We start from the raw sequence: 25,345 nt of genomic DNA, 5'->3' as shown, positions 1-25,345 counted from the left end.
TAGCACTGCGATGCAGTGCCTTAGACCACTGCGCCACTCGGCAGTATTGGGCTGATATTAAATTAGAGGCCGCCATCTGGTGTTTGGGTTAGAGATAAGTTTCCTGTGGAACAATAGATAGCTGCCAGTACTTACTGAACTCAATCAGGCTGTAAGGGACACATAGTGGGAAATTTGGGACAGATTTATAAATAATTGAATAAGAGACATTTTTGACCATTTCCAATTATTATTACTAAATTCTATAGTTTGGGTAACACAAATGATTTAAGAAGAAAGTAATATCATCTAAAACAATAATTGTTTCCATTACGTGGAACTGTGTCCAGAATTGAAGTAGATTCAAGTACATGTTTTTAGTACCGAATATTGAGCTGATAAGCCAGCACCAACTTTTTGAAGGTCCTAGCAGATTTGTTAAACAACAGGTTTCATATTTTGACTAGTTTATGTCCCAAGGACAGTTAGTACAGAACTATATGTCAATGCAACAGGTGAAAATTATAAGATTACAAGAAAGGGGCTCTGGGATTGTTTACTTTAGAAGGTGCCTATTCCGCTTGACGGGACACGGTATCATCTGATGTGTCTGAAGTATAATTATGTATATGCATGGTTTTATCAAGACTTCCTGCCCAAGATGCAGTAAACTCAATTAAGATTACGCATTTTTAGGACTGATTAAGATGTGCAAACTAAGTACGTTTATTTTCTTTCTTCCAGGACTGATGGAATGTCCACTACCAAGTTTTCTGATGAGTTGACCAATTATTCTGTATCTCTCCCTTCAAAATGCTTTCTAAGGCAGGTGCCTTGGGGGAACAGTTAGTATAAAGGTACCAGAATCCGGCTGTTAAGGGAGCTCCCAAAAGAAGTAAGGCCTGGCAATTTGGTTTGTTTTTAGCACCCACACACAACCCACCTCTGATGTTAATACTGTGTTTATTTATTGTGTGGGGTCTTTTTTATTTTGGTTTTAGTGGGTTTTTCACAGGTTAGAAAGGATGCACCTTAAAGGGCACACAAATACATTTTTCTGAAGTATCTATTGTCAGAGTTTTGGTTGCACACGTAAATTCTCTTGATAAGAAATGTACTGAAAAAAAAAAAATGTAAACCTGGTACACAAAATGTTTGGAATGTTTGAAATATCTTTAAATAATGTCTGAGATACAGGGAAAGAAAAGGGAAAGAAACACTCACTTAGTGGGGTTGAATGATCTCTGACCTCTGTTCTGACTTTCTGGTGTGGCTTGATCACCCTTACCAGAAAGACTAGAGACATTGGGTGAGATTTAAATGGGCTATGTTATCAACAGTCCTATGTGTGATTCGGACCACGAGAAGGAGCGAGAGCGCTGCCCCTGAATGAGGGACACCTGTCTCTAGTCTATTCCTTGAATAACCTTATGGAATACAATTACAGTGAGGGAAAAAAGTATTTGATCCCCTGCTGATTTTGTACGTTTGCCCACTGACAAAGAAATGATCACTCTATAATTTTATGGTAGGTTTATTTGAACAGTGAGCGACAGAATAACAACAACAAAATCCAGAAAAACACATGTCAAAAATGTTATAAATTGATTTGCATTTTAATGAGGGAAATAAGTATTTGACCCCCTCTCAATCAGAAAGATTTCTGGCCCCCAGGTGTCTTTTATACAGGTAACGAGCTGAGATTAGGAGCCCACTCTTAAAGGGAGTGCTCCTAATCTCAGCTTGTTACCTGTATAAAAGCACCTGTCCACAGAAGCAATCAATCAATCAGATTCCAAACTCTCCACCATGGCCAAGACCAAAGAGCTCTCCTAGGATGTCAGGGACAAGATTGTAGACCTACACAAGGCTGGAATGGGCTACAAGACCATCGCCAAGCAGCTTGGTGAGAAGGTGACAACAGTTGGTGCGATTATTTGCAAATGGAAGAAACACAAAATAACTGTCAATCTCCCTCGGCCTGGGGCTCCATGCAAGATCTCACCTCGTGGAGTTGCAATGATCATGAGAACGGTGAGGAATCAGCCCAGAACTACACGGGAGGATCTTGTCAATGATCTCAAGGCAGCTGGGACCATAGTCACCAAGAAAACAATTGGTAACACACTACGCCGTGAAGGACTGAAATCCTGCAGGGCCCGCAACGTCCCCCTGCTCAAGAAAGCACATATACAGGGCCGTCTTAAGTTTGCCAATGAACATCTGAATGATTCAGAGGAGAACTGGGTGAAAGTGTTGTGGTCAGATGAGACCAAAATCGAGCTCTTTGGCATCAACTCAACTCGCCGTGTTTAGAGGAGGAGGAATGCTGCCTATGACCCCAAGAACACCATCCCCACCGTCAAACATGGAGGTGGAAACATTATGCTTTGGGGGTGTTTTTCTGCTAAGGGGACAGGACAACTTCACCGCATCAAAGGGACAATGGACGGGGCCATGTACCATCAAATCTTGGGTGAGAACCTCCTTCCCTCAGCCAGGGCATTGAAAATGGGTCATGGATGGGTATTCCAGCATGACAATGACCCAAAACACACGGCCAAGGCAACAAAGGAGTGGCTCAAGAAGAAGCACATTAAGGTCCTTGAGTGGCCTAGCCAGTCTCCAGACCTTAATCCCATAGAAAATCTGTGGAGGGAGCTGAAGGTTCGAGTTGCCTAACGTGAGGCTCGAAACCTTAATGACTTGGAGAAGATCTGCAAAGAGGAGTGGGACAAAATCCCTCCTGAGATGTGTGCAAACCTGGTGGCCAACTACAAGAAACGTCTGACCTCTGTGATTGCCAACAAGGGTTTTGCCACCATGTACTAAGTAATGTTTTGCAGAGGGGTCAAATACTTATTTCCCCCATTAAAATGCAAATCAATTCATAAAATTTTTGACATGCGTTTTTCTGGATTTTTTTGTTGTTATTCTGTCTCTCACTGTTCAAATAAACCTACCATTAAAATTATAGACTGATCGTGTCTTTGTCAGTGGGCAAACGTACAAAATCAGCAGGGGATCAAATACTTTTTTCCCTCACTGTAAGTTAAGTCTAATTTTTGTTAGAATGTTTGGGGTCCATCATGGCTTCTCGTGAAATTTATGGGTAAATCTTACTCTTAATGCAGCTTTGTACAATTATATAAACATATTATGCATCCCTTGCAATGTACAACAGTTCACTTTGTAATATTTAGTCAGGATGATCAACTTAAGACGAACTGAGTTGGTGGTTTTTGTTTTGTTTTCTTATTTTCCAGAAAAAAGCCACAACCGTTTTTTATGCACTTTGACCTGATACACTTTGTTTAGTGATTGGATTCACTGATACAGAAGTAGGTCCAGAGTTTATTTGACTCATTGTACTTTTGTTTCTAGCACTTCAAGCTTATTCAGTAAGTGGGTTAGCTAAAACAGTAAAGCAATTCTTTATTATTGTAGCCCATATAAACGTAATTAAAATAACTTTCCAATGGATGCTGTTTCCATTCCCAGGGACAGTTTTCAGAATAAACAACCCCAAAGATATATGTCTGTGTCCTGTACTAGGTTAACTTTCGCCAGGCTACACTTAACTTTCCATCTTTCTCACAATCACAGGCAGAGGCAGCCATGTCAGTCTTGCTGCCAAACTTTTTCCCAAAAGCGAAGTCACGACAATGGCATCCACACTACAGGAAGGCAGTATAATCTCTTCAAAGACAGGATGAAAATGAGGAGGAATGAATGCAGAATAATTTACTGCATGGGAGTAAACAAATACCATAATGCATACAGTACATAAGGAAAACAAATATTAAAACACGGTCAAACATGACAAACGGTCATACATAAATGTCATACATTGTTAAAAAACTATAACAACTCATGTGAAGTGGATTGGAATTCCTACCCTTGGATGATGCCTGCAGCAGCTGCACCCTATCCCTAAGCTCTGCAAACTCCACATTCTGACAGGCTTTCACCAGCTTAGACTCGCTATGAATTTCTGTCTCAAAACAGCATATATTTAAGTGGAATTATACAAATGTAATGTCATTATAAAAGGATCAGCATGTTTACAACTTTTTTCTGTCAATTACTTCCCTCACTGCAGCCCCATCAAAAAGCTAACATAAGCATCCAACATGACATAAAATTCTAAATGGATCTGTATAAAGGTTTCCCTCAGAAGTCTCACTTGATATTCGTGTGCAGCTTCCAGTAGAATACTTCCCACTCCACACATTGGGTCTATCACACAAGAGCCAGGCTGACTGAGAGAGTAGAGAAAACATTCAGAACACACCAGGCCAAGCGAAGGATGTGAGAAGAGAACAATATGTTTGGTCCTTTTGATGTTAGCACAGAACTTCAGAACACAACCAATATATTCAGAGAGAGAAAGATAAGACCAAACACAGGAGCTGGAGATAAACTCCTTCCATGCCCTGTGGTAGCTACCTTGATGTCAGACAGAAAGGCCATGGTCCAGGCTATAGTGGATCTCAGCCCAGTAGTCTTCATATATCTCCGGTTGGCTAAAGGAAGCTAATAAAAATACTCAACTAGAAGAGATATACAGAACGAAACCATAAACATCATTATTGTTATTTTATTGTGTTACTATTTCCTTTTTTTTTTGTTGAAAAATGTTCTTACTCTGCATTGTATTCGGCGCATGTGACAAATACATTTTGATTTGATATTCCTGGAAAATGTGGGGTAGGTGCAACATAACACAAAAAATGACAAGGGTTTGAGTGAGAGGACTAACTGGTCTCTCCAAGTGGCCACACACAAAGTGTGCACAGTTCCTAAGTAATTTTAATGCACTTTTATGACTCAAAGAAGAGTCTTAAAAAAAAAAAAAAAAAAGCACTTTATAGTTGCTCTCCTAGCTGTGTCGTTGAGGAACTAGAGAAAGCACACTTGTAGTTGTTTTGTTTGGAATACAACCCTGCATCACACAATTACTATTGTTGTTTATGCAATCCAAAAATATAAATCACAATCTGGGTCAGGTGGGCATCATTTGAAAGCTTGTTCTATTGTCAACATGACTAGCTAAGTTATAAAAAAAAAAACCTTACAGTGTTAGGCTTTCACAAGGCAATTCAAAGAAACAGATTGTAATTTATGCACATTGAAAAAAGTAATGAGCGCATTCAGGTGCGTGCTCTGCGGCAAATTTTCTTCACATTAGACAAACATAGGCTAATTCTGATCAGAACAACCCAGGGTATGACACCAAGTCATCTTGTAACTGTACATCAAACATAGTGATCATAAACGTTGACACTGAGTTTTATGATCTGGAAATGTGAAGTGCACATTTAGACTCACTCACGTGTGTTTGGCTTGCTTGTATGACATCAAAGCGGTATTTATTATAATCCTCAACGTATCATCTTTCAAAATACATTGAGTCCTCTTAATTTACAGCATTTCCCTCACTCAAGACAACAAAAAAGTTGCAAAGGTTGCCCAGTTAGCAGGAGGGATGGGGCAACTTCTTGTCGCATAAGGTGCTCAAGTTAAGACTGGTTGTCAGTCAAAACCCATACAGTGCTGTGAAGCGCAGAGCCTAAGCTCTAATGTCATTTATAGCACGTTACTGTACAGCCACTGCGTTCCAATTTAGGCGCTTATCACTGCCAGAATCTGCTATTTTTAACCCGTATAGGGGTACGAGGGTTGTGTCTGGCTAATGTACCACGGCTAAGCACAACAATTACTACTAAACATAACAAGTGCAGTCTGACACCGATTAGCACTGCAGTGTAATGTACACTGAGTATACCAACATAGGAACGCCTTCCTAATATTGAGTTACACCCCCCCCCCTCCTTTTGCCCTCAGAACAGCCTCAATTCATCGTGGCATGGACTCCACAAGGTGTCGAAAGTGTTCCACAGGGATGCTGGCCCATGTTGTGTCAAGTTGGCTGGATGTCCTTTGGGTGGTGGACCATTCTTGATACACACGGGAAACTGTTGCGTGTGAAAAACCCAACAGCGTTGCAGTTCTTGACACAAACCGGTGTGCGTGGTACCTACTACCATACCCCATTCAAAGGCACTTACATTTTCTGTCTTGCCGATTCACCCCCTGAATGGCACACATACACAATCCATTTCTCAATTGTCTCAAGGCTTAAACATGATTATTTAACCTCTCTCCTCCACTTCATCTACACTGATTGAAGTGGATTTAACAAGTGACATCAATAAGGAAGGAAAGAGCAGGTGTTCTTAATGTTTTGCATACTCAGTGTATAAACAGCATAGTCTACTGATGAGACAGAATGGCGCCGGAGGGGATGGCTGCTGTTTTACAGGCTCCTAACCAATTGTGCTATTTTGTGTGTTTTTTTGCATTGTTTGTAACTTATTTTGTACATAATGTTGATGCTACCGTCTCTTATGACCGAAAAGAGCTTCTGGATATCAGAACAGCAATTACTCACCTTGAACTGGACCAAGATTTTTTCTTTAATGAGTTGGACGCGAAGGATATTACGTTGCTCCCAAACAAGGCTAAAATCCTAGTCATTCGCATGAAGAAAATAAGGAAATACAGGGGCGGAGATCAGGGTGCCTTGTGAGAATTCGTCGGCAAGTGGGTAACCTGCCTCTGCCATCTGTTCTATTAGCCAACGTGCAATCACTGGAGAATAAACTGGATGAGCTCCGTTCGAGGCTATCCTACCAACGGGACATTAAAAACAGTAATATCTTATGTTTCACCGAGTCTTGGCTGAACGATGACACTGATAATATACAGTTGGCTGGGTTTTCCGTGCCTCGGCAGGACAGAACAGCTACGTCTGGTAAGACGAGGGGTGGGGGTGTGTGACTATTTGTCAATAACAGCTGGTGCGCGATGTCTAATATTAAGGTAGTCTCGAGGTATTGCTCGCCTGAGATAGAGCTGTTGACCACACTATTTACCAAGATAGTTTTCCTCTATATTTTTCGTAGCTCTCTATTTACCACCACAAACCGACGCTGGCACTAAGACCGCACTCAACGAGCTGTATAAGGCCATAAGCAAACAAGAAAATGCTCATCCAGAAGCGCCGCTCTTAGTGGCCAGGGACTTTAATGCAAGCAAACTTAAATCTATTTTACCTAATGTGCAACCAGAGGAAAAAAAAAACTCTAGACCACCTTTACTCCACACACAGAGACGCATACAAAGTGCCCTCCATTTGGAAAATCTGACCATAATTCTATCCTCCTGATTCCTGCTTACAAGCAAAAACTAAAGCAGGAAGTACCAGTGACCCGCTCAATACGAAGTGGTCAGATGACGCGGATGCTACGCTACAGGACTGTAGCGTCAAACAGGCAAAGCGTCAATACAGGACTAAGATTGAATCCTACTACACCGGCTCTGACACTCGTCGGATGTGGTAGGGCTTGCAAACTATTACGGACTACAAAGGGAAACCCAGCCGCCAGCTGCCCAGTGACGCGAGCCTAACAGACGGGCTAAATGCCTTTTATGCTCGCTTCGAGGCAAGCTAAACTGAAGCATGCATGAGAGCACCAGCTGTTCCAGACGACTGTGTGATCACACACTCTGTAGCCGATGTGAGCAAGACCTTTAAAACAAGTCAACATTCACAAGGCCGTGGGGCCAGACGGATTACCAGGACATGTACTCTGAGCATGCGCGGACCAACTGGCAAGTGTCTTCACTGACATTTTCAACCTCTCCCTGACCGAGTCTGTAATACCTACATATTTCAAGCAGACCACCATAGTCCCTGTGCCCAAGAAAGCGGAGGTAACCTGCCTAAATGACTTCCACCCCGTTGCACTCACGTCGGTAGCCATGAAGTGCTTTGAAAGGCTGGTCATGGCTCGCATCAACAGCTCAGCGTTCATCACCATAGTGCCCACAAAGCTCATCACTAAGCTAAAGACCCTGGGACTAAACACCTCCCTCTGCAACTGGATCCTGGACTTACTGACGGGCCGCCCCCAGGTGGTAAGGGTAGGCAACAACACATCTGCCATGCTGATCCTCAACACGGGGGCCCCTCAGGGGTCGTGTTTAGTCCCCTCCTGTACTCCCTGTTCACCCACGACTGCATGGCCAAGCACGACTCCAACACCATCATTAAGTTTGCTGACAACACAACGGTGGTAGGCCTGATCACCGACAACCATGAGACAGCCTATAGGGAGGAGGTCAGAGACCTGGCAGTGTGGTGCCAGGAAACAACCTCTCCCTCAACATGAGCAAGACAAAGGAGATGATCGTGGACTACAGGAAAAGGAGGGCCGAACATGCCCCCATTCACATCGACGGGGCTGTAGTGGAGCAGGTCGAGATCCTTGCTCAGGCCGAACCCTGGGCTCTCTCCCTCTAGTGCCAGCTTCTGTGTTCCATTTGGTCCCTCACAAGGAGACCCCTCAACACCACTCTCTTTCTCCTTCTCTTCCTCCTTGGTAGGGCCACGCTCGCGGTACAGTCACTTCTCATCGTCAGCTCCCTCTGCAGGCGCCTCCATGACAACACAGCTCTGGTTCAGTCACTACCATCACCCATGAGCCCCAACTGGATCTGATACGTTGTCATAGCTGAGAGTGACAGAAAATTAAATACTGTAAAAGACAGTAAAAAGTCTAAAACATATAATTGCAGCTTCATCCTTTCAATCAGAAAGCATAAATATGCCTACCTGTATGGGCAGAGAGAGGGGTGTGTCACTTTAGAAGTAGAAACAGCCTCTGCAGATTTCAGCTCCCTCACTTGCTTTCTTATTTATTTATTTTTGTCATTTAGCAGACGCTCTTATCCAGAGCGACTTTCTTCCAACAGAGGTGGTGAAGAACACTTTTCCAGTGATGTGATCCACCTGAACAACATTATTAATTTAAGTGTAAGATAGGAATAACTCAATCATGTCGACATCACCACTTGTTAAGAAAAGAGATGAATCATGAGGCAGGATTAACGATTGGCTTTATTACAAGTAGCCTACGCAATACACATGCGCAATCATTGGCCTAGCTTTTCAGCTAGCTTGCCGTTGCTCCGATGAGGACCATTTTACAGAAAAGGAAGATATTTACTTTATTTGCTAGTGTTTCATAGATTAATTGCACATTATTACTGGTTAGACTAATATTGTAGCCTACTCACCAGTGCCTGACTAACTTTGGCCTTGACTACTGTCTAGCTATTCACATCTTTGGCTGCAAGTTTGGTCTTCACCTCCTGAATCATGAAAGACTCCATCCATGCCGTTCCCGGCGGTACTGTAAAGCACACGGATGACAAGTTGAGTCTTTCATACTGTCGACTAGAAATGCTAAGCTGTGAAAGCTATAAAAGTAAAGCTCCATGCCAGTACCGGTTGTGGCTAGAAGGAGTACAGCTACGACAGGAAGTGACTTTTCGTAGCTGGAGATAATTTTAGCTAACCCTAACCCTTTTCTCTACTCAGAACCGACAGCACCTCTGTGGTCTGCCAAGTTGTTTTGTTTACACGGAAACGGAAATACAAGAGGAAGCAGCTTGGTGCTGGTTATTTCACATATGACCAGCAGAGGTCGCTCTTGCACTACAAAAGAGCCTCAATAACAACTGAGAATTGGGTTAAAAGTGAAAAATAAGGAAATAGCACATTCATTTTTTTTCTATGTATCATCATTTAAATGTAAAAAATTGCAGAGTTGCTCATACTTCACATAGTTGGCTTCCAAATAAAGTACATCAATACTAAATTGGATGTACTGTAAATAAGCTTCCATTCAGGCTCTGGCATTGAAAGCCATGATTAATTGGGGGGAACTTTCCCTTCATCTTTTCAACTCTTTTAATCATTAATCTCGCTCTGTGACAGAGTCTGTGCAACAGTACAGAATGTTCCACTGACATTCTGAACAGGTGTTCTGACATGCTGAGAAGACATCTGCATATTTGCATATTAATGTGTTGTCATCTCTGACATTTAAATTGAAATATGTAGGCCTACTTCCATACTTCTGACCTGTGCATTAGATTGAATGAACACAATTAGATTGAAAGACCCCAAAAAATACGTTGTGTCGTAGAATAGAAGGACCCTTGTTGCTATAAATCCCTCAACACTGACAGGAAGAGCAGCCCTGTAATTTATGGGCTAATTACATTGTAACACTGAATAACATTATTGTAAGATTAACATTTGACAGAATGAGTTACAATTCAACCAAAATGACTCACTCTGAGGGATAGCCCTATTTTTTCCATCAAAATGTCAGACTAAGGCCCCTCTTCCTGGTAGAGACTAGTTGACTTGAAATTGTATCTCTCTGGGCTCTGTATGTAATATATAATAATAATAATAATGCCATTTAGCAGACGCTTTTATCCAAAGTGACTTTCAGTCATGCATGCATACATTTTACCTATGGGTGGCCCCAGCGGAAATCGAACCCAAGCGCCATGCTCTACCTACTGAGCCACGCAGGACCACCCTGTAACAACGGGTTATCATATTGTTGTCGTTGAAGGGAAACAATTTTTGAGCCAGAATCACTGGAGCAGGCAAAATCTAATTTAAATTCAAACAAAACTCGAATGCTCATGTCATAAAGTCATGTTCTATTTGAACAACATCTTTGAATTTGAAATCTAGGCTGACATCTCTGCATGTTTTTACTCCTAGTTCTTTCTCTTTACATTTAAATCTTAGACTTCATCAATGCGTAATATTGGATGTATCCATGTAGAAACAAAACATTAATACTCTTACACAAGCTGTCATTTGAAATAATTAGCTTCATTCTCCTGGTCAAATGCTACATTGTTTAAAATGGCGGACCATCCTTAGAACGGCACAATCTATTGATATGCATTGTGTTTTTATTCTCTACGGCCCCATAAAACAAAGAAGGGACTGAAAAGTACAGAAGACTAACTGGGAAAGTGGCTATAAGGAAACAACACCGCAAGTATACAACTTCATCACCACAGCCAATTACTGCATATTAGTTGGAAAATATTTATGCACCGTTACGGGTAAATTAAATCTGTGAGATGTTTTCACCATCATGACATTGTTTGACTGATTAATTAATCCGCCATTTTGATAACCAGAGTTAATCTCTATGGGGCCTGTATTTTTTGCCTAACTGGACACCAAGGGCCATATAAACCAATTAGCTTTCTGTTCGCTCTGAGCCTTATTCTCCAACATTACACTTAATAATAATAATAACTTTATTTGTATAGCGCTTTGAATACAGGTAACAAAGTGCTTCACATCATAAAATAATAAAATAAAAGTACTAATAAAGAAACAAAGACAGGAGGAAGGAGAATTTGTTCATGTAAATGCCAGAAGTTTGATTTCAAAGATTGATTTTATAGAAATTCTGGCTTCTCAATCCAACGTGGACATTCTGGTAATTTCTGAAACTTGGTTGAATAATTCTGTGCAGGACTCTGATGTGTCTCTGTCTGGTTATAATGTTTACAGATCGGACAGAATTGGCTGAGGTGGGGGTGTTGCCATATTTACAAAGATCAATTTAAATGTTTCTATCTCTCTTGCTACCTCTGTCCCTAAGCAGTTTGATTGTCTCGTTCTTAATGTGGGCCTTGGTCATAATAACCAGTTGACACTAGTAGGAGTGTATCGCCCTCCCTCGGTTCCCTCAACAATTTATCTGAATTGCTATCTAAGTATGGTAAATCTGAACTATTAATATTGGGCGATTTTAATCAAATCAAATCAAATTTTATTGGTCACATGCGCCGAATACAACAGGTGCAGACATTACAGTGAAATGCTTACTTACAGCCCTTAACCAACAGTGCATTTATTTTAAACAAAAAAAGTAAGAATAAAACCACAACAAAAAAAGTGTTGAGAAAAAAAGAGCAGAAGTAAAATAAAGTGACAGTAGGGAGGCTATATATACAGTAAAATAAAGTGACAGTAGGGAGGCTATATATACAGGGGGGTACCGTTGCAGAGTCAATGTGCGGGGGCACCGGCTAGTTGAGGTAGTTGAGGTAATATGTACATGTGGGTAGAGTTAAAGTGACTATGCATAAATACTTAACAGAGTAGCAGCAGCGTAAAAAGGATGGGGGGGGGGGGCAGTGCAAATAGTCCGGGTAGCCATGATTAGCTGTTCAGGAGTCTTATGGCTTGGGGGTAGAAGCTGTTGAGAAGTCTTTTGGACCTAGACTTGGCACTCCGGTACCGCTTGCCGTGCGGTAGCAGAGAGAACAGTCTATGACTAGGGTGGCTGGAGTCTTTGACAATTTTGAGGGCCTTCCTCTTCCTCCTAATATTGATTGGAGGACGCCAGTGTCAGATATGCTGAAAGATATTTGCTCTGAGCTAAACCTGTCTCAACTGATAACTGAGCCTACAAGTCTGAATCCTAAAGATCCATAGAAATCTACCCTGATTGATCTTATTTTGACGAATACTCCAGATAAATATGTTGCTTGTGGGGTTTTCCCACTGGATTTTAGTGACCATTACATTTACATTTTAGTCATTTAGCAGACGCTCTTATCCTGAGCGACTTACAGTTAGTGAGTGCATACATTTTCATACTGGCCCCCCGTGGGAAACGAACCCACAACCCTGGCGTTGCAAGCACCATGCTCTACCAACTGAGCTACAGGGGACTACAGTTGTCTGTGTCAGAGATGTGAGAATGCATAAATCTAAGCCTAGTGTCATCACTAAGAGCAACTTTCATAACTTTAGTGAACAAGCTTTTTCCATGACCTTTATTTTAGCGACCTTTGATTGTATCTCAACTATCCCTGAACATGATTTAGCTTTAAGCTTTTTTGCAAATATCTTCAATAATATTGTAGATAATCATGCCTCCTTCAAAACTCAGAGTTAAAGGTAGATCGAATCCCTGGTTCACTCCTGAATTATCCAAAGTCATTCATAAGAGAAATGTTGCCTGGGTTAAGGCCAGGAACACAGGCTTAGGATTGGCTATATTTTAGGCAACTGAGGAATCAATGTGTAAGACTAATCAGAAAGGCTAAATCGGATTATTATGTAACCACTCTTTCTGATTGTAAGGGGAATCCGGCTAAATTCTGGAAAACTGTCAAATCTCTGAAGGGTTGCACTTCCTCCTCTCTGCCCCAACAAATTAATTCAGACTCTGGCCCTGTTACGGACAAAAATGCCATCACTGATGCATTTAATCATCATGTTATTTCAGTAGACTATCTCGAAGAGTGGGCTAAACGCTGATTCTGGAATTTTGCAGATTGACTCTGAAAATGGTAGTCAAGTTTTTGCATTTCGGCAATTCACAGAAAAATAAGTATTTGACGCCTTACTTGCTATAGATACCAAGAAATCCACAGGGGCTGACCAATTGGAACCGGGTCTGCTCAAGTGTGCGACGCCCCTCATTTTTGGCTCAGTAACCCATATCTTAAATCTAACGTAGTTATCAGGAAATATTCCAAAAGTATGGAAAACAGCTGCCACTCCATCTCCAGGCTTCCATGTCTAGTTAAGATTCTCAAATCTTTGCTAAATAAGAAACTTCACTCTTTTTTATCTGAGCATGGCATTTTGAATATAAATCAATCTGGGTTTAGGCCTGGGCAATGATATTGTCAATGCTTTAGACGCTAAAATGTATTGTGGTGCCTTGTTTGTGGACCTGTCAAAAGCATTTGATACTGTTGATCATGCTATTTTATTTAACAAGTTGTCCTCAATTGGCCTGGGCTCTGATGCCTGCTCATGGTTTCATGATGATCTTAGTGACAGAACTCAGGCCATCGTGATTGATGGGGTTAAGTCCAAATTTCTTGAAGTACATAAAGGTGTTCCGCAGGCATTGATACTAGGACCTGCTATTTTCACTATTTATAGAAATGCTATTGGTCAATCTGTTAAATTTTTTACATTTAATCTATATGTGGATGATACTATAATGTATGCAATTGCCCCGACGACTGACCTGGCTGTGACAAGGCTAGAGTCCGATTTTGCAGCTGTGCAGAAAGCCCTTACTGACTTAAAACGTGTGCTTAATACGGGCAAAACTAAATGCATGTTGTTTTCAAGTTCTCATAAGATTGTCTCAGAAGGATGGTTCTATAATCGAACGAGTCCCTGCATACAAATGCCTTGGTATTTGGATTGACATTGATTTAACGTCTAAAAAACATGCGCATGAGCTTGTTAAGAAGCTAATATAGATTTCTTTTTTTTTTTTTACAGAAACAGATCTTGCCTCTCTCTAGTCAGCAGGAAGCAGATTGTGCAGTCAACCTTTTTACCTGTTCTTGATTATGGTGATACTATTTATCAAATTGCAGCTGCCACTACTCTTATACACCTGGATGCCGTTTATCATAGCACCCTTCGTTTTATCACAGAAGACAGTTTTATTACTCATCACTGCACTATTTACCAAAAGGTTGGCTGGACCTCTTTAAAGTCATGTAGATCACATCATTATGCTCTTTTTGTTTACAAAGCCCTGCTCCACAAGCTTCCAACTTACCTAACTTCACTGTTAAGATTTAAACGTACAAGTTATCAAACCCGTTCACAGGGTTGGCTAACTCTGGAGACACCTTTGGTGTCTACAGAGTTAGGTAAATCAGCCTTTAAATTCCTTCCTTGCACCCTATGTTTGGAATAATCTCAAAAATAAGTTTCGATTGGATGCTTTGGTATCCCTAGGGCAAATCAGACAGCTGACAGAGGATTTTTATATTGAAGAATGTGTTTGTTTTCATTGACTGTTTTGTATCTTAATGTGTATTTAATGTGCATATTGTGTATATTTATGTTTATCTATGCTTGCCTATTGATGTTTTCGTTTTTGTATTGTGCAGGGCTTATTTGCAAAATAGACTTTAGTCTCAATATGACTTCCCTGTTGAAATAAAGGTAAATAATAAAACATCATATCTAATTAAAATCATACATTGAAATCATACATTAAAAGCATCTTCAAAAGTGTGTCTTCAACAGGGATTTTAAAAGAGGCACTGAATCTACAAGCCTGATCTCATCTGGCAGACCATTAGTTTTCAACCAAGACTTTGGAACGGAGGGGTAAGGAGTGGTCGGGAGTGGTCGTGTTTTTCTCTAGCTCTCTAGCTGGAGGTAAGCAAACTTCTCATTTGGTGTTGAGTATAGCTTAACCATGTATTAGATCGTAGGTTGGTAGTTAGTTGTAGTTAGGTATTGTATTTATTATAGGTTAGTATTGTTGTTATTGTAGGTTTCCGTAGGTTATTGTAGGCTAGTATTGAAGCACGAGGCTAGCTAGCTAGCGGGTAGCTACTGGTAACGATTAGCAACGATTAGCAACGGTGGAGAGCTTCCCATATGGTGTTGAGTAAAGCTTAACCATGTATTAGATCGTAGGTTGGTAGTTAGTTGTAGTTAGGCATTGTATTTATCATAGGCTAGTTTTGTTGTTATTGTAGGTTTCCGTAGGTAATTGTAGGTTAGTATCGAAGCACGAGGCTAGCTAGCTAGCGGGTAGCTACTGGTAACAATTAGCTGTTCCCACTGTTAAATGTGCTGCTAGCCAACGTTTAATTTTTGCTGCGTTCTGCGTTATGTAAGGAACTAGACACGGACATGAATTATCTGTTTAGTGTGCTAACACACTCTTGGCAGTTTGTTGTAACCAAGTATTGGTGCTAAATTGTGTGTTAATGGATGCTAGCTTGCTAGTTAGCTACGGCGTCATAGCTAGGTATCGCTGGTAGCTACTGTGTCTTGGCAGTGTCTTCCGCCGTGCCGGCTGTAGCACGAAGCGAGCTAATTAGCCGTTTTTTCGAACAGAGTCAGAGTCAACACAGTAGCCATTGTGTGCCGGGTGTAGCACGAAGCTAGCTAGCTAGCCGTTCTTCAAACAAAGCCAACACAGTGGCCATTGCTAGCTACCCAACACGACCAGCGAACGGTACGGTAGTAGCTAATTACAATATACTTGTCCTAGCTAGCCAACGTTGAATCATTGCTGCGTCATGAAAGGAACTTGACACAGACACGAATGATCTGTTTAGTGTGTAATCACACTATTGGTGGTTTGCTGTGACCAAGTGTTTGTGCTAAACTGTGTGTTACTGGATGCTGGCATGCTAGTTAGCTAGTTAACACACTATTGGTGGTTTGTTGTGAGTATTGGTGCTTAACTGTGTGTTAAACTGTGTGTTATTGGATGCTAGCATGCTAGTCAGCTATGGTGTCATAGTTGGCTAGCTGAATATAGAGGGTTGAGTCTATTCCTTTAAACATTGAACAACTGTGGTTCACAACAATTCTGATTTCTAAAGGTGGAAGTTGGGAGAGTTTTTGTTCGGGTGGTTCAGTGAAACAATTTTAGTTTCTGAGGTAGAAGTTTTTGGTGAGGGAGGCCCCCCTCTCTCCTCTCCCAGATGCTTAGCTCATTTCATTCTGATCTCCTCTGCATTTTTGTAGCCATTTGCTACAGCCTGTCAACTATGCCTCTGCCTATCCCTGTTCTCTCCTCTCTGCACAGGCTACACAAACAACGCACCACACCGCGCGGCTGCTGCCTCTCTAACCTGGTGGTCCCTGCACGCACCCCTCACCTGGAGTTCCAGGTCGCAGGCAGCCTCTGGAACTGCCGTTCTGCTGCCAACAAAGCTGACTTCATCCCAGCCTATGCCAACCTCCAGTCCCTCGACTTCCTGGCGCTGACGGAAACATGGATCACCACTGAAAACACGGCTACTCCTACTGCTCTCTCCTCGTCTGACCATGTGTTCTCGCATACCCCGAGAGCATCTGGTCAGAGGGGTGGTGGTACAGGAATCCTCATCTCTCCCAAGTGGACATTCTCAATTTTTCCCCTAACCCATCTGTCTATCTCCTCATTTGAATTCCATGCTGTCACAGTCACTAGCCCATTTAAGCTTAATATCCTTGTCATCTATCGCCCTCCAGGTTCCCTTGGAGAGTTCATCAACGAGCTTGACGCCTTGATAAGTTCCTTTCCTGAGGATGGCTCACCCCTCACAGTTTTGGGGGATTTCAACCTCCCTATGTCCACGTTTGACTCATTTCTCTCTGCCTCCTTCTTTCCACTCCTCTCCTCTTTTGACCTCACCCTCTCACCGTCCCCCCCTACTCACAAGGCAGGCAATACGCTTGACCTCATCTTCACTAGATGCTGCTCCTCTACTAATCTCACTGCAACTCCCCTCCAAGTCTCCGACCACTACTTTGTTTCCTTTTCTCTCTCGCTCTCCTCCCACACTACTCACTCTGCCCCTACACAGATGGTAATGCGCCGCCGCAACCTTCGCTCTCTCTCTCCCACTACTCTCTCCTCTTCCATCCTATCATCTCTTCCCTCTGCTCAAACCTTCTCCCTCCAATCTCCTGATTCTGCCTCCTCAACCCTCCTCTCCTCCCTTTCTGCATCCTTTGACTCTCTGTGTCCCCTATCCTCCCGGCCGGCTCGGTCCTCCCCTCCAGCTCCGTGGCTTGATGACTCACTGCGAGCTCACAGAACAGAGCTCCGGGCAGCGGAGCGGAAATGGAAGAAAACTAAACTCCCTACTGACCTGGCATCTTTTCACTCCCTCCTCTCTACATTTTCTTCCTCTGTTTCTGCTGCTAAAGCCACTTTCTACCACTCTAAATTCCAAGCATCTGCCTCTAACCCTAGGAAGCTCTTTGCCACATTTTCCTCCCTCCTGAATCCTCCTCCCCCCCCCCCCCTCCTCTCTCTCTGTGGATGACTTCGTCAACCACTTTGAAAAGAAGGTTGACGACATCCGATCCTCGTTTGTCAAGTCTAATAACACTGCTGGTCCTGCTCACACTGCCCTACCCTATGCTTTGACTTCTTTCTCCCCTCTCTCTCCAGATAAAATCCTGCGACTTGTGACTGCAGGCCGCCCAACAACCTGCCCGCTTGACCCCATCCCCTCCTCCCTTCTCCAGACCATCTCCGGTGACCTTCTCCCCTACCTCACCTCGCTGATCAACTCATCCTTGACCGCTGGCCATGTCCCTTCCGTCTTCAAGAGAGCGAGAGTTGCTCCCCTTCTCAAAAAACCAACACTCGACCCCACTGATGTCAACAACTACAGACCAGTATCCCTTCTTTCTTTTCTTTCCAAAACTATTGAGCGTGCCGTCTTTAGCCAACTCTCTTGCTATCTCTCTCAGAATGACCTTCTTGATCCAAACCAATCAGGTTTCAGGACTGGTCATTCAACTGAGACTGCTCTTCTCTGTGTCACGGAGACTCTCCGCACTGCTAAAGCTAACTCTCTCTCCTCTGCTCTTGTCCTTCTAGACCTGTCTGCTGCCTTTGATACTGTGAACCATCAGATCCTCCTCTCCACCCTCTCCGAGATGGGCATCTCCGGCACGGCTCACTCCTGGATTGCGTCCTACCTGACCGGTCGCTCCTACCAAGTGGCGTGGCGGGAAGCTGTCTCCGCACCACGTGCTCTCACCACTGGTGTCCCCCAGGGATCGGTTCTGGGCCCTCTCCTTTTCTCCCTATACACCAAGTCACTTGGCTCTGTCATATCCTCACATGGTCTCTCCTATCATTGCTACGCTGACGATACACAACTAATCTTCTCCTTTCCCCCTTCTGATAACCAGGTGGCGAATCGCATCTCTGCATGTCTGGCAGACATATCAGTATGGATGACGGATCACCACCTCAAGCTGAACCCTGGCAAGACGGAGCTGCTCTTCCTCCCGGGGAAGGACTGCCCGTTCCATGATCTCGCCATCACGGTTGACAACTCCGCTGTGTCCTCCTCCCAGAGTGCGAAGAGCCTAGGCGTGGCCCTGGACAACACCCTGTCGTTCTCCGCCAACATCAAGGCGGTGACCCGCTCCTGCAGGTTCATGCTCTACAACATTCGGAGAGTGCGACCCTGCCTTACACAGGAAGTGGCGCAGGTCCTGGTCCAGGCACTTGTCATCTCCCGTCTGGACTACTGCAACTCGCTGTTGGCTGGGCTCCCTGCCTGTGCCATTAAACCCCTACAACTCATCCAGAATGCCGCAGCCCGTCTGGTGTTCAACCTTCCCAAGTTCTCTCACGTCACCCCCCTCCTCCGCACACTCCACTGGCTTCCAGTTGAAGCTCGCATCCGCTACAAGACCATGGTGCTTGCCTATGGAGCAGTGAGGGGAACGGCACCTCTGTACCTTCAGGCTCTGATCAGTCCCTACACCCAAACGAGGACATTGCGTTCATCCACCTCTGGCCTACTGGCTCCCCTTCCTCTGCGGAAGCATAGCTCCCGCTCAGCCCAGTCAAAACTGTTCGCTGCTCTGGCACCCCAATGGTGGAACAAGCTCCCTCACGACGCCAGGACAGCGGAGTCACTCACCACCTTCCGGAGACATTTGAAACCCCACCTCTTTAAGGAATACCTGGGATAGGATAAAGTATTCCTTCTAACCCCCCCCCCCCCCAAATTGTAAAGTGGTTATCCCACTGGCTATAGGGTGAACGCACCAATTTGTGAGTCGCTCTGGCTAAGAGCGTCTGCTAAATGACGTTAATGTGCCCTTGAGCAAGGCACTTAACCCTAATTGCTCCTGTAAGTCGCTCTGGTTAAGAGCGTCTGCTAAATGACTAAAATGTAAATGTAATGTAATGAACGGTCAACAGTGCCCTGCCTGAGAATCTCAGGCTGTGTCCTGGCTCGTAGGGAGATAAAATATCTGAGATATAGGATGGGGCTAAACCAAGCCTTAAACGTGATTAATACATAAAACATATATATTCTAAAAGTGACTGGTAGCTAGTGTAAAGAAGCTAAAATAGGTTTGATATGGTCAAATGTTCTGGTGCCTGTTAAAAGCCAAGCTGCAGCATTTCTAACTAACTGTAGATGATGGAGTGATTTCTGACTGAGAGATGTATACAAAGAATTACAGTAATCTAGGTGGGACGAAATAAAAGCATCTATAACATTCTCCAGATCAGTGACTGAAATAAAATACTTGACTTTATCTACATTTCTTAGATGATAAAAGCAGGACTGGACAACCTTCTTTACATGCAGCTCGAGGTTTAGGTCAGGGTCAAATAAGGCACCAAGGTTTCTGGCCGTAGGCTTTACATTGGTGGACATATGACCAAGGTTATTTCCAACCTGGGTTCTAGCAAGGTGAGGGCCAAATAAAACAACCTCTGATTTCTTATGATTGAGATTTCTTAAAATTGTCAGACATCCAACATTTGATGTCAGTAAGACACTTGTGAAGGGTAGCTACGCTAGCTTGGTCACTGTGTCTGATTGGTAAATAAAGCTGCATGTCATCCGCATAGCAGTGAAACTGAATGTTATGCTTGCGGATGATGTCACCAAGGGGAAGCATGTACAGGGAAAAAAGGATGGGCCCCAGAATTGACCCCTGAGGGACACCATAGTGAATAGGTGCTGGGGACGATAGTAAACCACCCATGCTCACTGAGAAACGTCTGCCACATAGATATGACCTGAACCAGTCGAGGGCAACGCCAGAGATTCCCACCCACCTCTCTAGCCGGTCAACAAGGATGTTATGGTCAATAGTATCAAACGCGGCACTGAGATCCAAAATAACTAGAATATAGCATTTACCGGCATCGGCAAACAACAGAAGAAGGTCATTACTGACTTTCAATAAAGCCGTTTCCGTGCTGTGAATTGAGTGGAAGCCTGACTGGAATTTTTTTAATAAGTTGTTGTGATGTCACGAGAGGCTGTGTCCTGGAGGGACGTTACATCCCCCTGAGGTGGCTGCAAACCCAGACAGCTATGGCTCCATCTGCTGGTATGGTCGGGAACTCCACCCCTCTATGGCCAATCTTCCCACGCAGCTGAAACAAATCAGGAGCTGAAGGTTTTGGGAAGGGAAGAAACACAGTCTCCAACCTGGGCTCTCTGGAGGACAAGAGTGCTGCACGTCCACTGCCATGAGGAATATAAGGATTTGGAGATACTTACCTTTGGGAAATACTCACCTTTGGATATATGCACCTGTGGAAATACGTGAGAGACATTTGGAAGGACTTTTTGCTGGGTTGGCCACTAGCTGCAACGTGGACTACAGTAAGGCTGGGGAAAAGTTATCTGAGCGAGTGAGAATTATGATTTTGGATGTGGAAGAGACATCCCTGAACTGTTAACCCTTAAAGAGCCACAAGAGAACAGAATTTTGTTATATTTTCGTTAATTTCCTAAGACCTATAATAAAATCCTTGTTTTGTTTGAACCTTGTCTCCTTGCACTACTTGAGCAATCCCGCTGAAAGCTGTGTAGCCTCTCGTGACGTCACAGATGGTGGAGAATACGGGCAAGCTCAAGCGTTAATAGTGCATGTCAGAGGAGGATACCGAAGGTTTGATCACCCAGTTTTCCAAGTTGGCCGTAGGCTCCCCGCCGACTGAAATGGAGGACATATTGAAAGCCCTTGTTGCTGGCCAGCAAGCCCAGATGCAAGCAAACGTGGCTCTCTTGGAGGAGCAAAAGAAAGCCAACCTTCTGAAGGCAGAGGAATTGCAGTTGCAGAGACAGAGGGTTGTCCAAAATACCCGCCCAATAAAGGCAAGTGACTTTATATCTAAGATGGGAGCTACCGATGACATTGAGGCATACCTGCATGCATTTGAGGCCACGGCCACTAGGGAAGCCTGGCCCAAGCAACAGTGGGTTGGTCTGTTAGCCCCCTTTCTAACCGGGGAATCGCTGAATGCTGTCCGGGACCTGGGCCCTGACCAGGTTACTGACTATGATGCCCTGAAGTCTGAGATCCTCAGCAGATATGGACTCACAAAGTTTGGTATGGCCCAGCGCTTTCACAGCTGGACCTTCCAACCAGACCAACCTCCTCGGGCGCAGATGCATGAACTTGTCCGAATCGCAAGGAAATGGCTGGATCCGCAGAGGAATACAGCAGCGGTGGTGGTGGAGGCCGTTGTGGTGGATCGTTACCTTTGCCTTATGAGGCAAAACGGTTCATCAGTCAACAGGCCTTGACCACGGCTGATCTGACCGTGGAAGCTGTGGAAAAGTACCAGGCCACAGCGGAGATGCTGAATGCTTCCCGAAAAGACCCCAGGAGTGCGGCCCCACCACAAATGGGAAGAACCCGTCCAAAGGACCCCAAGGTCTCGAACCCAGCCACGTCAGGACTTATCCCGGCTCCAGGGGGAGCCAGAAACCAGGCGGGTCCAAGAAGAGTGCACCAGGAGGGGGAAACTCGACAGTGTTACCGGTGTGGGGAGATGGGACATATCTCCTGGCAGTGTGGGAAACCAGCCGATGAACCTATGCCCACTGCGGAGTCCTCCAGCTCAGCACCCACACACCGTTTTGCCTCGCTCTTGGGAGTCGTAGATGGCGGCCCAGATCGACCCCCCACCTGCCCGGTAACTGTGAATCACCATGATGTGGAGGCCTTACTGGATTCTGGTAGCCGGGCCACCCTGGTGCGTAAGGATTTGGTGGGCCCAACGTGTCTGACCCCGGGGAAAGTCCTCCCAGTTTCCTGTGTCCATGGGGACACCAGAGAATACCCCATTACTGAACTTACAATGACCAGCACACGGGGAACCATACACACGACGGCGGGGGTGGTTGATTCCCTCCCCGTCCCTGTCCTAATTGGACGAGACTGCCCAGCCTTTTACCCACTCTGGAGAGAGTCTCAGGAGAGGATAACCCGAGTACCTCGGAAACGGAGAGGCAAGACTCATCCTGGGAAGGCTCCGGTGCAATCCTCCGAGTTACTCACTCCCTCCCGGGCTCTGATAGGGATGGCAGGTGCCCAGACCGACACCGAGACTGGTCCGGATACGGGAGAAGAGAACGCAGCCCAGGAAAGTGCTCCGTTCTCCAGTGAAGAAGACGTCCCAGGCACCCAAGAGCTTCCCCCTCTCACAGGCCAGTATGGTACGGCTCAATTACAAGATCCTACTCTTGCAAATGCCTTAAGAAATGTGCAGGTATTAGAAGGTGTAGTGTTAGGTGATAAGACAAACCCTACTTACCCCCATTTCGCAGTAAACCGGGGGTTAGTATATCAGATAGTCAAGAAAAATGATGAAGTGCATGAACAGCTCCTCGTGCCACAGCCCTATCGGGCCACAGTACTCAACCTAGCACACACACACCCGCTAGGGGCCCACTTGGGGGTAGAGAAGACTAAGGAAAGAATCATGCAACGTTTCTTTTGGCCAGGAGTACACAAAGAGATAGAGAACTACTGCCGTAGTTGCCCTGAGTGTCAGCAGGTTGCGCCAAAGCCCACATATAGAAACCCGCTCATTCCCTTGCCCATTATCGAAACTCCTTTTGAGAGGATTGGATTAGACATAGTCGGGCCCTTACCGAAAAGTTCCAGGGGACATCAATACATTCTGGTCATTCTGGACTATGCATCCCGGTACCCGGAGGCCATTCCGCTGAGGAAGGCTACATCCAGACAAATCGCCAAGGAGCTGTTCCGTCTCTCAACTAGTCTGGGAATCCCAAAAGAGATATTGACGGACCAAGGGACTCCATTCATGTCCAGGGTGATGAAAGAACTCTGTGCTTTACTGAAAATCAAACAGCTGAGAACCTCGGTCTACCACCCCCAGACAGATGGCCTAGTCGAACGTTTTAACAAAACACTAAAATCCATGCTGCGGAAAGCGGTAGGGGAAGATGGGCGCAACTGGGATCAGCTGTTACCATACATATTATTTGCGGTGAGAGAGGTACCTCAGTCTTCTACTGGTTTTTCATCCTTTGAGCTCTTGCTTTCCTACAGACCCAGAGGACTGCTCGACATCGCCAAGGAGGCCTGGGAGGAGCAGCCATGCCAACAGCGGACACTGATCGACCATGTCGGGGCTATGAGGGAGAGAATGAAGGCCATCTATCCCATGATGTGGGAACACCTGGAGGCCAGTCAGCGGCAACAGCAAGCCTCCTACAACAGATCTGCTCAACCCAGGGAGTTTAAGCCGGGGGACAGAGTGCTGGTCCTGGTGCCAACCGTTGAGTGTAAATTCCTGGCAACCTGGCAAGGACCATATGAGGTCATTGAACGCATGGGAGAAGTAAACTACAAGGTGAGGCAACCAGATAAAAGAAAAACCGAGCAGATTTATCATGTTAACCTTTTAAAGAAGTGGCACGCCAGAGAGGCGATGTTCAGCTGTCTACCCCCCACAGAGACCAAGGAACCGGCGCGAGAAGAGGTTCAGCTGGGTCCAAATATGTCCCCACATCAACGACAGATGGCCCTGGAACTCGTGGAGCAGAACCAGGATGTCTTCTCCTCCCTTCCCGGTCACACAGAGGTGGTCCAACATGAGATCCGCACCATGCCTGGCCGAACGGTAAACCAGCGCCCGTACCGCGTGCCAGAGGCTCGTAAAGTGGTTATACAGAAGGAGGTAAGGAAGATGCGGGAGTTGGGAGTAATCGAAGAGTCCCACAGTGCCTGGGCAAGTCCCATCGTACTAGTTCCCAAGCCAGACGGTTCAGTACGATTTTGTAATGACTATCGAAAGTTGAATGAAGTGTCTGAATTTGATGCATACCCAATGCCTCGTGTCGATGATTTAATAGACTCCTTGGGGCATGCTCGTTTCCTAACCACTCTTGATCTCACAAAAGGCTACTGGCAGGTGCCCCTGACCCCGGCGTCCAAGGAGAAGACAGCCTTTGCCACCCCGGAGGGGCTCTACCAGTATACCCGACTTCCGTTTGGTCTCCACGGGGCACCTGCCACGTTCCAACGCCTGATGGATTGAGTCCTTGCGCCCCACAAGAGGTACGCAGCGGCTTATTTGGATGATGTTGTTATACAAAGTCCGGATTGGGCCAGCCACATACCCCGGGTACAAGCGGTGCTGGATTCGCTCAGGGAAGCAGGGCTCACGGCAAACCCGAAGAAGTGCAAGCTGGCCTTCAGTGAGACAAACTACCTGGGGTACACCATTGGGCGGGGGTTGGTCAAACCACAGGAAGCCAAACTGCGGGCCATACAGGACTGGCCGCAGCCCATCACCAAGAAGCAAGTAAGGTCATTTTTGGGCCTCGCTGGCTACTATAGACGCTTTTTTGCAGATTTTGCTACCATAGCTGCACCGTTGACGGAGCTGACGACCAAACGCCACTCACGAATGGTGAAGTGGAACCCTGCGGCGGAGGCGACTTTCCTCAACCTGAAGCGAGCACTCTGCTCCAGTCCGATCCTGGTGGCACCAGACTTCAAGAAGGAATTCATTGTCCAAGCGGATGCTTCGGAGGTGGGTCTGGGTGCTGTCCTCACCCAGGCACATGACGGTGAAGAACATCCCATTCTCTACCTAAGCAGAAAGTTACTTCCAAGAGAGAAGAACTATTCAACGGTGGA

The 25,345-nt window shown here is 45.0% G+C and overlaps 1 protein-coding gene across 1 annotated transcript in view; it reads right to left on the bottom strand.

Moving 5' to 3' along the window:
• Positions 1–22,991, bottom strand: part of LOC311133073 (uncharacterized protein) — a gene marked incomplete at both ends in the record, with an annotated part of 28,690 nt that extends 5,699 nt beyond the window's left edge. Inside the window, 3 exons of the mRNA XM_084166508.1 lie at positions 4,077–4,405; positions 4,450–4,515; positions 22,986–22,991. Of these exons, the coding sequence (XP_084022634.1) occupies positions 4,077–4,405; positions 4,450–4,515; positions 22,986–22,991 (401 nt within the window). The remainder of the gene's footprint in view (positions 1–4,076; positions 4,406–4,449; positions 4,516–22,985) is intronic.
• Positions 22,992–25,345: the final 2,354 nt, after the last annotated feature.

The sequence above is a fragment of the Coregonus lavaretus genome (assembly GCF_964263955.1).
Source record: "Coregonus lavaretus genome assembly, chromosome: 1".
NCBI lineage: Eukaryota > Metazoa > Chordata > Actinopteri > Salmoniformes > Salmonidae > Coregonus > Coregonus lavaretus.
Note: the sequence above shows the minus strand (reverse complement) of the source record. Positions and strands in the feature narration are given on the sequence as shown.